Source organism: Chrysochloris asiatica, unplaced genomic scaffold (genome assembly GCF_000296735.1).
Source record: "Chrysochloris asiatica unplaced genomic scaffold, ChrAsi1.0 scaffold00377, whole genome shotgun sequence".
Taxonomy (NCBI): domain Eukaryota; kingdom Metazoa; phylum Chordata; class Mammalia; order Afrosoricida; family Chrysochloridae; genus Chrysochloris; species Chrysochloris asiatica.
The window spans coordinates 1127999-1145174 of NW_006408895.1; the positions used below are offsets into that span (position 1 = coordinate 1127999).

The window sequence follows — 17176 nt, forward strand, 5'->3', positions numbered from 1 at the left end:
GACCCTAGCGGGGCCGCGCTCCCTCCCGAGCCGCGCGGCGGTGGGGGAGGGGCGCGCCGTCCTGGTAATCCTATATTCTCCGTTCCTCCTCCGCTCGCGGGCGTGTGCGCGCCGCAGGCTGGCGGTAAGGCGGGGAAGGACTCCGGAAAGGCCAAGACAAAGGCGGTTTCCCGCTCGCAGAGAGCCGGCTTGCAGGTCAGTAGTTGTTGGTGCAGTCTTTGGAGTCGTGGCGGTTTTGTTTCACTCCTCCTTTCATGTTTATCATCGCGCTGTATTGGGCATTTGGTCTTTTTGTGGGCGGCGAGGTGTCGCGACTTGGGTTGCAGATAATGATAAATATCGGAAAGGGAGGGGGGCGATCACGTGTGTAGATGCTGGAGCGTGTTGCTGCACCACCAGCTTCGCCCATGCTCATTGCTTTGGCGCGCGTGTATCATTTTCCTGACTTTGACCCTTACATCTTGAGCATATATGTTTGTGTGTGTTTAAAATTAAGTTCCCGGTGGGCCGTATTCATCGACACCTAAAATCTAGGACGACCAGCCACGGGCGTGTGGGCGCGACTGCCGCTGTGTACAGCGCAGCCATCCTGGAGTACCTAACCGCAGAGGTAAATGGGTGTACGCCTATAATCTGGAAAAGATTTTGGGGAGGGGGGGCGGTGAGAGAGAAGGAGGAAAGTGATGCAAGAAAACTCCCAGGCCTTAAATGAACTGAGAACGCTAGAGGGAGCTGGTGCTCAATAAGGATTTCTTTAGAGTTTGTTTGCTGCTACTGTAAATAATTGGGTGCTCCTTTTGCTAATCTTGCCATTAAGGTGGTGAAGGGCAACAACGGTTTGATTCTGCTTTGGATCTTGTCCTAAACAGAGTCGGCAAGAGATTAATAAGATTATGCCTTGTAGGTTCTTGAACTGGCAGGAAATGCATCAAAAGACTTAAAGGTAAAGCGCATTACCCCTCGTCACTTGCAACTTGCTATTCGAGGAGATGAAGAGTTGGACTCCCTTATCAAGGCTACAATTGCTGGTGGTGGTATGTAACTACTAAAATGTAATTTTTTAATGGATTTTGAGACCAGAATTATTTGCATTTTAATTTGAATTGTTAGAATCTAAAAGAACACAAAACACATTTTCACGGATGCAAATATGTGAAGTTTGAAAGTTGATTAAGTTAATCTTGTTTTCTATTTTGATTTGAAAATGTATAAAGTCAAGTTTTTCCTTTTCCCTTTCCTAGGTGTCATCCCACACATCCACAAATCTCTGATTGGGAAGAAAGGACAACAGAAGACTGTCTAAAGGATGCCTGGATTCCTTATTATCTCAGGACTCTAAATACTCTAACAGCTGTCCAGTGTTGGTGATTCCAGTGGACTGTATCTCTGTGAAAAAAAAACAAAACACAATTTTGCCTTTTTGTAATTCTATTTGAGCAAGTTGGAAGTTTAATTAGCTTTTCAACCAACCAAATTTCTGCATTCGAGTCTTAACCATATTTAAGTGTTACTGTGGCTTCAAAGAAGCTATTGATTCTGAAGTAGTGGGTTTTGATTGAGTTGACTGTTTTTAAAAAACTGTTTGGATTTTAATTGTGATGCAGAAGTTATAGTAACAAACATTTGGTTTTGTACAGACATTATTTCCACTCTGGTGGATAAGCTCAATAAAGGTCATATCCCAAACTAGCTGTTGTTTTTAATTTGCCTGATTTTAACAAGAATTTATTGAATCCAGCCATTATAAAGCATGTTTCTAACCTTGGAATTAAACTTGCTGATCAACAGTAAAGTGGCCATAGTATGATTTTTATTTTTTTTAATGTTAAATAATGGGCTTTGGCAGCAGTTGGGTGAGCTAAGGTGTTGCTGTTTTAGGCTTAGCCATCTCAGATTGTACATTGGCTGTTTGCTCTGTGACAATAATGCAGCCTGCTGTATTTTACTAGGAGAAGATTATAGCTTAGGAAGTGTGATGCTTTTGGGGCCAGGCAGGTTTTTTTTTTTTTTTTAAACACAGGGAAATTAAAAGATACTTAGGGGGTGTAGAACCACAAAATTGGTGGTTTAAACCCACCAAGTTACTCAGAAACCCTGTACAGGATTGCTATGAGATGGAATTGAATCTGGCACTTAATTTTACAGATGATAAAAGTACTCAATATGGTAGTTGATGTTTGGCAACATTGTGTACAAGGGGTTATAAAAAGTGAAAAATTACATACAATTTTAAATTTACACAAACTTAGAAATTCCCTCTCATGGTTGTGAATAGAGAACCATTTTGACACAAGTGAGTTGTTAACCAAAAAATTTGGATGTAGATATTACCAAAAAATCACTCTCCCCCTTTCTACCCTGAAGAAACTGACATAATTCACGGGTAGTACAGTCAAAACTGGGAAAAGGAGAGGAAACTGATGGTTGTGTTCAAGCTCATCGTCAGCTGTTACTTGGAAACGCTATACAGGGTGGCCAAATCGGAATGACTCATTGGTGTTGAACAACATGCATTATGAAAGGGCTGGTTCCTGCTTTGTTTAGATCAGGTCTGTCTAGGGTTAGTGTTACAGCTGTTCTTCACCAGAAAAAATACAAACGGAACTACTTTGTCTTTTTGACTGGCCTAACAATCTAATGAAATCTGGGTCAGAAAGCTAGTAAGTAACTGAAGTAAAAAAGCAATGAAAAAGTACCGGGTTTAAGGTCAAACAACACTACCATGAACACCTTCCGGAAGCTCTGTGTAGGGTCTGAGGCAAGATCTTCACCTGACCAAATACTTCCCTTAGGGGCGGGGCCTTCAAGTCCTGGGAATTTAAACGAAAACCGAGCACCCCCTCCCATTTAGTCGCTCTGGGCTCCTAGAGGCGGGCTTCGGTCCACCAGAGGTTGCCCAATGCCGGCGACCGGGTCTCTGCCGCTGCGGAACATTCTTGCCGAGCAGCCGGGCTGGTATCACCCGCTCCTCTCTTCCCTTCACATCCCTGCCACGGGTTGGTTGGCTAGCGCAGGCCACAACCTTAGTGCCACGCACACGCCGCCGAATCAACTCCGACACCCAGGCCTAGGAGTTCAGTACCCGGGCCGGAAGGGATGCAGCTCGCGCCTTAGCGGCCCGCTGGGGGCGGGGAGGCCGCCGTGAGGAGGCGGAGCTGCGAGGACCGCCCGCCTGTCCGCCACCCGGGCCACCGCGGTCCCTGGCGCTCCTCCCTGCTCTCCGCCGCACGCCCCCGCCTGGGCCTGGCCTTACTTTCTCGGTGGCGGTGGCTTCCGCCCCTCGCAACTGCACTACCAGAGGAAACGCAAGAAGGCACAAGCCATGGAGGGGAACCGGGATGAGGCGGAGAAATGTGTCGAGATCGCTAGGGAAGCTCTGAATGCCGGCAACCGCGAGAAGGCCCAGCGATTCCTGCAGAAGGCCGAGAAGCTCTACCCACTGCCTTCGGCCCGCGGTGAGGACCTCAAAGGCCCTTTCCTCCCTGGCCTCAGCTCCTCGAACCCAGTCCCAGGTCCCCATCCTTGTCCCTCCGGGGCTGGCGGGGCCCCGGGCCTCCTGGATCCCGGAAGGGGTCCGAGGGAGGTACTTCCCGACACACCCCCTGCCCCGAGCCAGGCCTCGGCCGCCCCGGGCCTGGCTCGGAACGGGCGCCCTGAGATTCCCTCTGCACCAGCCTGCCTGCGGGTTGCTGGCTCGCAGCTGACAGGCGGGGGTTGTCAGTTCCGGTATCCGTTTTCCTAAGTGTCCAGTTCTCATCCTTCTGGGAGGAGATCGGCCTGACCCCATTTTACCCGAGTGGTACTTTATTTATATCTAGGTATTTGGTTATGTTGCCCCCTTCCTCCCTATTCTCACCAAATTAGGCCTTGCATGCTAATGAAGTGAGAGCCACGGAGAACTCTAGTGGTTAATTTGCAGACCTCAGGTTCCACCTGCCTCTGGGGTAGAAAACGGTTTCCCAAACAAACAATTTCGTATCCCTGAGATGACTTTGTTTTTCCCTGTAAGAGAAGAGCGCACATTTGGCAAGAATCATCGAGTCAGTAGTGATTGTCTAAATAAAACCTGAATTGATAACACCATATATTTATCAGTAAATTAAGCAAATCTCCAAGGAATAGAGTAATGGACTTCTTATAGTTGAATTCACTTTGTTCATTGTCCGACTTTCTAGACTTCAAACTATTAATAGTTCACATTTATAGAGCATTTGCAAAGTACCATTAGTTGTGTGTGCTAAGTGTTTTAATATGCATTATTTCCTTTATTCCTTCCAACAGTCGATCCCATGTACAGGATTCATTTGCCTAGGTTTACCCATATGGAAACAGACGTTTTTGACCAGTGAATGAAAGAAAATATCTGACTGAAAGTCACACAGTAATTTTTAAGTGCTGTTGTGTCGGTTCCGACTAATAGCGATCCTGCGTAGGGTTTCTGAGGAGCAGCTTGGGTTCGAACCGCAGACCTTGAGGTTAGCAGTCCAGTACTTATCCTCCAGCACCACACCAGAACCCTCATACAGTAATTATATAATGGGAAAGTCAGAATAATAATTGAGCTGTTGGACTTTTAAAGACCTTTAGCCATTACACTCTGTTACCTTGCCAAGAGGATACTGTTTTCCATGAGTTTCAAAGTGTTAACAGATTAAGAAGAAAGTTGTTAAGTACCATGGAGTCAGTTCCGACTCATAGTGACCCTGCACAGGGTTTCCGAGGCTGCAAATCCTCATCCAAGCAGAAAGCCTCATGTTTCTCCCGCGGAGCAGCTGGTAGTTTTGAACTGCTGATCATAAGATTAGCAGCCAAATTCATAACCACTATGCTACCAGAGCTCTTTAAGAAGAAAGTTAGTGATGTATTAATGTAGGGCTACCTATTTTATTGTCTGCTTAATTTTTTTCTACATTGTTGAGGCCCGTGCATTCTTTGCTTTTCGCTGTCCCTTACATTAAGAAGCTCTGGTAGCGTAGTGGTTACGAATTGGGCTGCTAACCTCAAGGTCAGCAGTTCGAAACTACCAGTGGTTCCACAGGAGAAAGGTGAGGTGTTCTGCTCCCGTAAAGATGTACAGCCTTGGAAACCCAGTGCAGGGTCACTATGAGTCAGAACCGACTCCAGGGTACTTAACAACAACAAAAACGTCCCTTACATTACATTGCCCATTGCCTGTGATCATCAGAATAGGAAAGGGAAGTGAAGGAAAATAATTTACTAAATTTTTAATCTCCCTACTATACATTGTTCGGAGAAAACAGTCACTGAAGAAGGACGTCATGCTGGGTAGGTAGAGGGTCAGAGAAAAAGAGGAAGACCCCCAACGAGATGGATCAGCCAGGTGGCTTCACTGATGGCGTCAAGTGTGGCGGCAGTGAGGTTGGCCCAGGATCAGACATTATTTAGTTCTGCTGTGCATGGAGTCGCTGTGAGTCGGTTCTGACTCGATGGCACCTGACAACAGCAACTATACAGGGTCACTATGAGTCGGAATCGACTCAAAGGCACTTGACAACAACAACTGTATGAATAGAGCCCTTGGGTGGTGCAAACAGTTGAACTCTGCTACTGACCAAAAGTTGGAGGTTCAGATCCACCCAGACACACCTCAGAAGAAATCTCTACTTCTCAAAAGTCACAGCCATTGAAAACCCTACGGAGCACAGCTCTACTCTGCAACCCGTGGGTTTTCATGCATGGCAATTGATTGGATGAAAGATTTGTTTTTTTCTTACTGTATGAATAAATTATTTCATACAGTCATTAACTAGTAGTCCTACAGGGACAGTTTTGACCTTAAGTGAGTAGGCAGTTAAGATAGAATGCTTTGACTTTTGAAGCCTGTCTCTTCCACTTAATAGTTTGAAACCTTTATAATCTAAAACCCTCTAGCTTTTTCACCTATAAATGGGGACAGTGATGTGTCAGTCTCATAGAGCTGCTATGAGGACTGCATGGGTTAATACAACAAAACTTGTAACAACTGGAACTCTCTTGTTTTTCCAGGTCTTACAAGTTTTCTACCTTTGACACAGTCTGATCTTAACCACTTTTTATCTATTAGTGGAAAACATTTGATTTTTCCTTCGCTGGCAAGTTTCTGCCTTGCACAGGTTCTGAATTTTGCAGGTTTTACTGTATATATAAAGCATTAAAAGTAAGCAAAACAATTTTAGTTTCATTTCTGTTTTTCAATAGTGAAACTGAGAATTTTAAAAACTTACCCTAACTTAGACAGTCCATCTTTCTTTTACCAACAAGCAACTCGAGTCAATCTGCTAATGCACATTAAAATAGCAAAGAATAACATAATTGTATTTAAATAGCATGTTCATACAGAGGAAAAAAATTAAATATATGAGTAAAAGTCAAAAAGTAAAAGTACAAATATAAGATAGTATGTGATTAACAAACAAAGCAACAGGATATAGGTGTCCTGGTATGGTGCTGCAAGATAATATACTGGACTGTAAGGTCAGTTTGAACCTTAAGGTCAGTGGTTCAAACCCACCAGCTGCTCCTCGGAAACCCACTATAGGGTCACTACGAGTCAGAAGTGACTCAACGGCACTTAATAAAGACAATAGTCAAAAACCCTTAGTTCAAAAACAGACTGTCTTTCTTAAAAGCTTTTTCAGCAGCGATGAGTTACTTTAACTTTTCTCAGCCTTGTTTGTTGTTAAATTGCATTAAGTAGGTTTTGACTCAGAAATCTGTATAGGAATTTCAAGGAATTGCTGGTGGGTTTGAACTGCTGACCTTGCAGTTAACAGCCCAGTAATTATCCTACAGTGCCACACCAGGACTCCCAGCCTTGTTAGATGCTGCTGCTGCTGCTGCTGCTGCTGCTTCAATGTGCTGTCAAGGGGGTTCTGATGCTTAATGACCCTATGTAGCTAGGGTTTCTGAGGCTGTACATCTTTACAAGAGCAGACAGCCTCATCTTTCTCCCACGAAGTGACTGGTGGCTTTGAATTGGCTCCTCCAGCCTTGTTTTATGTAAAGTGAATATTTTGTCACATAATTGATGTGAGCCTTAACTATTTTGAAATAAAGTATGTGTAAATGCTTAGCAAAATATGTTTTATATTCAACAGTTCAGATGTTTACTGAAATAATTTAAGAATTCTGGAATATTTGTTTATGATCCTGATAAAAGGTTTAATATAGAAGGAAATTGAAGCTATTGGGTATGATGAGGTTTTTTAAAAAATTGCCTTGAAATATACCTTATGACTACCACCACCAAAAAGAAAACAAAAAAAACCTCAGCCCTGGAGCCAATTCCAACTCAAAGTGACCCTAGGGACCCTATAGGTCAGAGGAGCGCTGTCCCATAGGGTTTCCAAGGCTATATATTTTTGTGGAAACTTGACTACCAAAGAATCTTTTTCCCACATAGCGATTGATGGGTTCAAACCATGAACCTTTTGGTTAGCAGCCAAGCTCATTAACCAAGTTGATTGAATATTCCTATGGTGTGTTTTCATACTAAGATAGGCAAAAGAAAACATTGCATTTTTATTTCCATTATCTTTATATGGTAATGGAAAACACTGATACTAAATTCTAGCTTTATTTCAGGATTTTTGTATTCACAATTTTCTTGTGAGGTAGAAAGTTAGGTTGATAAAACATTTTAAATACTGGCAAGTTTTCCTTGAGCAAAAACTTGGAGCTCTAAATGGATAACAGACATTTTTGCTTTTTATGTTTTTTAGTTAAGAATGTTATTTTACAGTTTCTGTATTATAGATTTATAATTGAATTTGCAACTCCTAAGTGTTTTCATGCTTAAGAATTTATTCTAAGTTTGAATATTGCTATGTTTGAATAGCTGCCATTCTGAAATTAATGTCAGCAGTCAGAAAGTAAATTACATTTTACTTTTTCAAACTATACAGTTATTAAGTTGTTGATATATATATGTATATATATATTTTAAAGTTTTTATTGTGAATTAAGTGAAAGTTTACAGGGCAGATCATCAGTTTTACATTAAACAAATCATATACTACTTTGTTTCATTACAAGGGCTATAATTCCCTCCATGTACCATTGTTTTTGTTGTTATGTGCCGTTGAGTTGATTCCGACCCCTAGTGACCCTGCAGAGGGTTTCCGAGGCTGTAAATCTTTACGGGAGCAGAAAGCCTCATCTTTCTCTTGCGGAACAGCTGGTAGTTTCGAACTGCTGACGGTGAGATTAGCAGCCAGATTCGTAACCACTATGCTAGTTAACAGTATTTCTACTCATTTTAGCATTTTTTTTTTTGTTGTTTTTTTTAAACACTCAGGCATGTATAATAATTTATACCACCAAAGGGCACATTCTGCAAGTCTGCCTCCTGGCCACCAGCTCTCTGCCCCTCTTTCCATGAATCTAGAGTCCTTAGCTCCTCCATCACTCTGTTGATGTTTTTGTACTTTTGCAGAGAGATACATTCTTACTGTTAACTACTGTGTTGCGATTTTTATTTTAATACCTTACTGTTTCAGACTAATTGGGGGGACTGGCAGTCTTACATATAGACATTTATTTACAGAGAAATACACTTTTGTTGTTTTCAAGACTATCAGAGTAATTTGACGCAAAACATCACTTGTTATTGTTGTTAAGTGCCGTCTAATCGGTTCTGACCCATAGCGACCCTGTACAGGGTTTCCAAGGCTGTAAATATTTACGGGAGCAGAACGCCTCATCTTTCTAAAAAAATTTGTACTGGGCCTACTTTAATGAACAGATAACTCATATATAATTTACGTCATCTAACTACATATTTGGAGTCCTGGTGTGGCGCTGTGGGTTAATGAGCCAGACTGCAAAGCCGTTTGAACTGGAAGGTCGGCGGTTCAAACTCACCAGCTGCTCCTCGGAAACCCTATACAGGGGTCGCTATGGGTTGGAATTGACTTGACGGCACTTCACAACACTGACAACTACATATTTAAGGAGCTCTGGTAATGTGTGGTGGTGGGGTTATATGCCGTGGAGTCAGTGCCAACTCATAGCGACCCTGCACAGGGTTTCCGAGGCTGCAAATCTTTACAGGAGCAGAACGCCTCATCTTTCTCCCGCGGAACAGCTGGTAGTTTCTAAATGCTGACCTTGCGGTTTACAGCCTGATTCGTAACCACTACGCTACCAGAGCTCCTTACTGGTAGCGTAGTGGTTACGAATCGGGCTGCTAACCTGAAAGTCGGCAGTTCGAAACTACCAGCTTTAAACAACAGCAATTTACGGCACTTATAAACAACAACAATCTACACATTTGTAGTCCCTGTTGTTAGGTGCCCTCGAGTCAGTTCTGACTCACAATGACCATGTTGAAGGTTGCCAAGGCTGTAGCTGGTGATCCCGAACCACCAGTCTTGTGGTTAGCAGTCCAGTGCTTGTCCTATAACACTACCAGCACTCGTAGTTCCTAGATGGTGCAAACTACTAATGTGCTCTTTGCTAATCAAAAGATTGGAGGTTTGAGTCCTCTCACAGGCACCTCAGAAACGCTCTACTTCCAGTTAAGTAAGCCATTGAAAACCTTGTTGAGCACAATTCTACTGTGACGTGGTGTCAACTTGAGCCAGAACTGACTCCACAACAATCGGATTTTTTTTTATTTTTTTATTTGCACATTAGCAATAAAATAGTCCTCTTGTTAGGTTTGTTTTTTTTTTTTAACATCATTGAGAAATATGTGTATAAATAATACCCCCTCTGCCCTTTTCCCTAACACATAACAAAAATTCTGTGTTTATATAAATGTGTGGTGCTACAAGATAATGCTTTGAACTGCAAGGTCAGTTTGAACCTCCAGGACGGCTGTTTAAGCTCTCTAGCCGCTCATCGGAAACCTAGATAGGGTCACTATGAGTCGGAACCTACTTGGCGGCATTTACTAACAACAACAATCTTGACAAAGGCAGTATATTCAAGCGATATAGTTAACTGTGATTTTGGACTTGTCACCAAATTTAACACGATTCTTTCATCAGACCTTGCTACTATAATTTATTATTTTTTAAAATTATTTATTGACCTCAAAAGGCTTAATTATTTACCACAAATATTTCTAGCTGATTTTTCTACCTTTTTTGCCTTCCCCGTGGTTTTAAAATTTAAATCAGTTGAAAAAAAAAAAGTTCTGTTCCCTTTTGTCATAAAATGGTAAACTAAAGCTTTTATAACTATTATTTTATTTGTGGAGTCCTGGTGTGGCACTGTGGGTTAATGCGCCAGACTGCAAAGCCGTTTAGGTCGGCAGTTCAAGCTCACCAGCTGTTCCTCGGAAATCCTATACAGGGTCGTTATGGGTCGGAACCGACTCCACGGCACTTCACAACAACATATAAAATACTCCTTTTAAGTAATTCTGTCTTCTATTTCTAGCTTAATTAAAATTTAGTTTTAACCACAGTTATATATCAACAACAGTTATTTCTATAGCACTACCCTGTAGGATAAGCACTGGGCTGCAAGATCAGGTTGAACCATGGGGTCGGCAGTTCACACCCACTAGGTGCTCCTCAGAAACCATATATAGGGTTGCTGAGTTGGAACCAACTCATTGGCACTTAACAACGTTAAGTATTAGAGCTCCGGTGTGATGCTGTAGAATAAGCACTGGACTACTAACTTGAAAGTTGGCAGTTCAAAACCACCAGCTGCTCTTCAGAAACCATGATTAGGGTCACCATGAGTCGGAACCAACTCAATGGAACGTAACAACATTAAGTATTATAAAATGATTAACAAGTTTCTGCTAATAGTCAAATTATTTTAGATATCATACTTGAAAAATGTATATTGAATTTGATTTTTCCCTTAATATTGTAGTTGTATGAACTTGAATAAACTACAACCAAACCAAACCAATGGCATCAAATTGGTTCCAATTCCTAGTGACCCTTTAAAGGGTTTTTTAGGCTGTAAATCTTTACAGGAGCAGAAAGCCTAATTTTTCTCCCATAGAGTGGTGGTGGGTTTGAACTGTCATTCTTGAGGTTGGCACTCCAGAGCTTATCCTGCAATGCTACCAGGACTCCTTATGACCTTGAATATATAACATAATCTCTCTGTTTCCACATATACAAGGAGACTCAAAAAGTTTGTGGAAGAATGGAATTAAAAGACAAAGGAATTTTTCCACAAACTTATTTATTTGTTTTTATTTATTTAACAAATATTTATTTGTAGAGTATGCATTACTGAGTGCACTGTTCTAGGAGTTAATGCTTCAGTGGGTAATTAGACAAAGTTCATGTTCTTATGCATCTTACATTCTAGAGGAAATATGAAGTGCCAGTGGGCTTAATAATGACTGAACTTTGACCATTTCCCTTTCCTTTTCATCATCTTAGATTATGTAATTCTCACAGGGATATTGTGAGAATATTTTTATTGGCTTTAATGCTCTGAGAATGTCATGCTTTTTTGCTATGGCAGAATTTGGATGGTACCTCAGAGTTAATAGTATTATATTTGTTTCTTTTCATTCATTTTTTTATGTACCTATTTGAGCACAAAATAATTGCTTGTAAATTAGAAATAATCTCATCTTGAGAAATTTATGAAATAGAAACAGATCACAGTTATTCACTTTTGGATTGTCTACATAAACTTTTTTTTTTTTTTAATTACGTTAACTTTTCACTGATCCTTGATATGGAATATGGCACTTCAGGAAAAGCAGTGAACTGCAAGGTTAGTGGAACTATAAGATCATCAGTTCAAACCCACCAGCTGCTCCTTAGAAACGCTATACAGGGCCGCTATGAGTTGGAACCAATTCGATGGCATTTAACAATTCTATGTTTATTACATTAAAATCTCAAGCAAAACAGTATTTCTAGACCGAGAATGTATAAAATAAGACTGCATAATTTCAAAACCCAAAGTAAATATACCCTGGTTTACACAAATGATATTCTACCCAACAATGGTTTAACCAACTCAACGACACTTAAACAACAATAAATGGTTTAATGGTGGTGGTATGCCATGGAATCAGTTCCGACTCATAGCAACCCTGTATAGGATTTCTGAGGCTATAAATCTTTATGGGAGTAGAAAACCTTATCTTTCTCTCACAGAGTGACCACTGGATTCAAACTGCTGATCTTGTAGTTAGCAACCCAGCTTGCATTATTAGGGTGCCTCACTGTGTTTAATACTATGCATTATTAGAAATGAGATCTCATGTAATAGCTAAGACATTTACTACATTAGAAGAATCCATTGTGTTTTAAATTCTCACAGTACTTGAACTGAATCACATTATCTTCTCAGGCATTGATTCTAGTAATTGTTAATAAAGAAAATCTTTTTTTATATTAAGGCTTCCATTTTAAGGTAGTGAAGCTATATAATGAGACTTGCCCAAACTTTCATACTACAGAGCCAGAGTGTATTTAGTGTGATTGAATGTGAAAATATAGTTCGGCAGGATCTTGGTCGCTAAATTGTGAAGGAGATAGTCAGTTTCATAACATTTGAGAATCTAAAAGAGCTATATGAGCCTACTTTAAGGCTAGCCAAGTGTCCAGCTATCAACATGGAAGGTATCCAGAAGACTGGGGAGAATTAATATTTGTGCTAAGATCGGAGGGGTACAGAATACAGAAAACTTTGAACGAGTAGACGTTAGCATTATGTGACCATCTGTAAATACTAACTATAAATAACTACTGTCATATCTGACTCTATAATTTAAAACAAAATAACTTTTCCTAGCAACTGAAATAGCTGTTGATGACTTTTCTTGATTTCTCTTAATGGAAAGTAATATCTCAGGATAACAACATGGGCATTAGGGATGCTGTGATTACCAGTTTGGTTCATTGTTTCTGGACCTTTTCCATACATAAAGCTAGGAAATATATGGTTTTTCTAAAAAAAAAGATAAAACAGCAGCTTCTGAGTTTTTACTGTACTTCTCATTTTAATTAAGTACGTCTAGGTTTTTACCAAAAAAATGCCCAGTTTATACTTGTGTTTCCTTTCTTCTATGGCAGTTAGTTCTTATTCTCAAGGGCATGGGGATGATAAACAATGTCATGCTTATTTTCTTTATTCTGGTTTTACATGTGATAGTTTCAGAGTAATATTACCAACACTATTATCCCACTAATATAGTTATTGAAAACAGTTAAACATTTTTTGTATCTACTTTTCTCATTTTCATTCTCAACTCATTTTTATTTTTATTTTTTATATTGTAAAGAATGTTAAAATTATAGAAAAGTCATCTTCTAATGTACATTTTCCCATTTGTTAAAATTTTAACTTAAATTTCCATGCCTCTCTGCATCCCCACCACTCCTCTGTCTATGCTGTTGTTGTGAAGTGCCATCAAGTTGGTTCTGACTTAGAGCAATCCTGTATCGGGTTTCCAAGGAGTGGCTGATGGTTTTGAACCACCAACCTTGTGATTCAAACAGATCTTTGGTCCAGTGCATTATCCCACAGTGCCACACCAGGACTCTAATGCCCCATTTCTTCTAAATAATTCAGGGTAAATTTTCTTCTAAGACAAATATACCCTGGCGTAACTATAGTATAACCATCAAATATAGTAAATGAATACACAGACTTCATATTTTCCCTTTTTTCTCAGTTATGTCCATTATGGCAGGAAGAACCCATTTGCCTTTGGCATGATTATTCTCCAAATAGAAAGTCATAGATTGAATTGTGTCCCCCTTGAAGCATATGCCAGCTTGGTTGTGCCATGATTCTCAGTAGTTTGGCAGTTATGTAATAGTATAGATATCCCTCATGATGTGATCTGATATAATCTGCCACATTATATTAGGCTGGGATGCTACACCCTTAGTTGGGTCATAGCCCATTATCTTACAAGAGAGAAACAAGCAGAGCAAAGGGACCTGTATCACCAGGAAAGAAGAGTTCTGGGTCCCTACACCAGGAGCCCCTTAGACCCAGAGGAAGATTGCTGCCAGAACATATAGAGACCTCCAAGCCATATTGCAGATGCTGACAGGAGATAAGGACCTTTCTCCTCAACTGAGATGATAGAGAAAGCATGGTCTTATAGCTGGTCCCTTACATTTGGACTTCTAGCCTCCTAAATTTAAGCCATCCTCTTGTGGTATTTCTGTTACAGCAGCACTACAATTTGGTACCAGGAATGGGGTGCTGCTCTAATATAGCTAAGTAGTTTTGGAATTAGATAATAAGGAGAGGCTGGAAGATTTTATAGTGCCTAACAGTAAAAGCGGGAGCCCTGGTGTGGCGCTGTGGGTTAATGCACCAGACTGCAAAGCCGTTTGAACTTCAAGGTTGGTGGTTCAAGCTCACCAGCTGCTCCTCGGAAACTGTATATAGGGTCACTATGGGTCGGAATCAACTCAACGGCACTTAACAACAACAACAATAGTAAAAGTGGAGTCCTGGTGTGGGCATGTGGGTTAATGAGCTGGACTGCAAAGTCGTTTGAATTGCAAAGTCAGCAGTTCAAGCTCACCAGCCGCTCCTTTGAAACCCTATGGATCGGAACCTACACTCGAGGGCACTTAACAACAATAGTAAAAACCTTGATTACCTTCAAGAGCCTGTTGGAATCATAGATGTTCTGGCAGCACTCTGGCTTTTGCTTACTCTGGATCCTGCATTCGGTTAATTATCATTTGGCCTCTAATTCTTGGGACTTGAGCCAGTGGCTTACGATGTTGCCTGCCGATCTTGGGATTCATTAGCCTCCACAGCATGTAAGCCAACAGCCTGCTGTCTTACTGTCTTGGATTTATCAGCCTGACCTGCTGACATCTGACCCATGGACTCGGGACTTGTCAGCCTCTTGTGAGCCATTTCTGTGCAATGAAAATCTCTCTATATATGGATAGGTAGAGAGAGCGAGAGAATACCCTGGTGTGGTGCTGTGGGTTAACGCATTGGATCACAGTGATTCAAGATGAGCAGTTCAAATGTACCAGCTGCTCCTCGGAAACCCTATACAGGGTTACTATGAGTCAGAACCCACTCGATGGCACTTAACAACAATTGTGAATTTAGATTCTTAGATTACCCTTGATTTAGTCAGTAGAAGCCCTTTCATGCTGCCTCATGTATCCTCTTTTGGCATGTTCTCATCATTCTCTGAACTGCCTTACTTTCTGCAACAACAAAAAAATTTCAGGCTCATTTTTTACTTTTTCTGCCCTGGAATATACTATTTCTTCAAGGTGCTGTGATTCCTTTTAACAGTAGAATTTAGAAACCTAAAAATAAGCACTAGGTATGAGTTGGAACCGAGTCCACGGCACATAACCACCACCAGACCCATCTGTACAGGAACATCATAGCTTCTATTTCCTTTTAGTGGTCAGAGCTAGGAAATATAGGCATGTACATGTATTTACGTGCGTATAATATGTGTTTGTGGGTGAGGATTTATAATTCTGTCTTAGTTCTCTAATGCTGTTGTAACAGAAGGACCACAAGGGTACAAACAGAGTTTAATGAACAGACATTTATTCCTTCACAGTTTAAGAAGCAAGAAGTCCAAATTTGGGGTGCCAGCTCTAGGGGAAGGCTGTCACTCTGTTTCTCTCACTCTTAGAGAAGGTCTTTGGCACCTTCCAACATCTGTAGGTGTGGTACTTCTTGGATATATCTGTGTGTCTTGGTGTCTGTCTTTCCCAGGGTTTAAGGAAGCTAGTGCCCTGATGAACTTAGACCCAAAGATGTACTCTACTCTTGCCTTTTCTTTCTTGGTGGTACTCTGCTCCCATGTCTAATTAATTTTCTTTATATCTTAAAAGAGATCATTCAAGAATGCAAAAGATATGTGACACCAAACCATTCAACTGGGTTTGATAATTCATTGCAATGACCACACAAAACTAAGAGTTAATATTCAGTTTATTAGGGAAGTTAATAGGTTACAATTTGGGGTCAGAAATACTCATGGTACAGTTGTTCCAGTCAGATGCTGAGAAATGCCCATACGACATAACACTCTACCACAAGCATCAGCCTGAAGGCACTCAGCTCATCTCTGTGGGTCAGCAAATCTAGATCCCCTACTTATGTGCCAGGAGGCACCCCACTGTACAAGCAAGCTTCCTGCTCAAAATCAATTGACTTTACTTGCTCTGTTTGCTGGGAAGTCCACTGCCGTATCTCATGCTCTGATTCTTGGTTCTGCTGCTGCACCTGTGCTACTCCTCTGATGTCACTGCTTTCTGTTCCTGGATCGAAGCGCTTTACTCTCAGGGTCTAAAGGATGGGCTCCACTCCAGACTTTTCTTTTCTGAGGGTATTCAGATTCTCCCTATCCTGCTTCTGAGATGGCTCATTTTAAACCCATTCTAGAGTTTCAAGTTTTTATAATTACAATTAACTGGTAACAGCCACAGCTGAATCATGTTATCCTATCAGTATCTTCTCCCATCTTCTCTTACCCAGACCCAGCAGAGAAGAAAAATGCTGTTTGGTGGGAGTTACAGAGTCCTGGTGTGGCGCGCTGTGGGTTAATGCGCCAGATTGCAAAGCCGTTTGAACTGCAAGGTCGGTGGCTCAAGCTCACCATCTGCTCCTTGGAAACCCTGTACATGGTCGCTATAGGTCAGAATCAACTTGACAGTACTTAACAACAACAGATAATGGCTAAGGTGTTCTGCTATCATAGTGGGTTACGAGTTGTGCTGCTAACTACTAGAGCAGCAGTTTGAATCTACCTGCTGCTCTGTAAGAGAAAGATGAGATGTTCTGCTCCCATAAAGATTTACAGCCTCACAAACTTCACACAGGGTCGCTATGAGTAGGAATTGACTCCAAGGCATATAAGCACAGATAATGGCTAGAAGAGACGTTTAGATAATTCACTATACCACAAAGATACAGCCTGAATTGTAGATTACATACTACCTCAGCATAATTGGCTCCTATCCATTTTCATTAACATCATAAAGATTAGGATTTACAACACAAAATAATTATATCAGATCACAAAATGGAGGATAGTTACAAAAAAATACTCAGAATTGTGGCTTGGCCAAATGGACAAATTTTGGGGGGCGGGGACAAAATTCATTCCATATTTAACAAAGAGAAGATGGAAAAGCCAGGGGCAGACTGTGGAACAGACCATCAGTTACTGATATGCAAATTCAAATTAAAGCTGAAGAAAATGAAAACAAATCTACGAGAGCCAAAA

At 41.0% G+C, this 17176-nt stretch overlaps 2 protein-coding genes across 2 annotated transcripts in view; both read left to right on the forward strand.

Moving 5' to 3' along the window:
* The window catches only part of LOC102816084 (histone H2A.Z-like), a 2169-nt gene extending 482 nt beyond the window's left edge, over positions 1-1687 (forward strand). The window contains exons 2-5 of the mRNA XM_006876374.1: positions 118-195; positions 497-610; positions 905-1034; positions 1242-1687. Of these exons, the coding sequence (XP_006876436.1) occupies positions 118-195; positions 497-610; positions 905-1034; positions 1242-1303 (384 nt within the window). The 3' untranslated portion in view covers positions 1304-1687. The remainder of the gene's footprint in view (positions 1-117; positions 196-496; positions 611-904; positions 1035-1241) is intronic.
* A 1617-nt stretch (positions 1688-3304) lies between these two features.
* DNAJB14 (DnaJ (Hsp40) homolog, subfamily B, member 14) overlaps positions 3305-17176 on the forward strand; it is a 78743-nt gene continuing 64871 nt past the window's right edge. Inside the window, exon 1 of the mRNA XM_006876375.1 lies at positions 3305-3455. Coding sequence (XP_006876437.1) covers positions 3323-3455 — 133 coding nt within the window. The 5' untranslated portion in view covers positions 3305-3322. The remainder of the gene's footprint in view (positions 3456-17176) is intronic.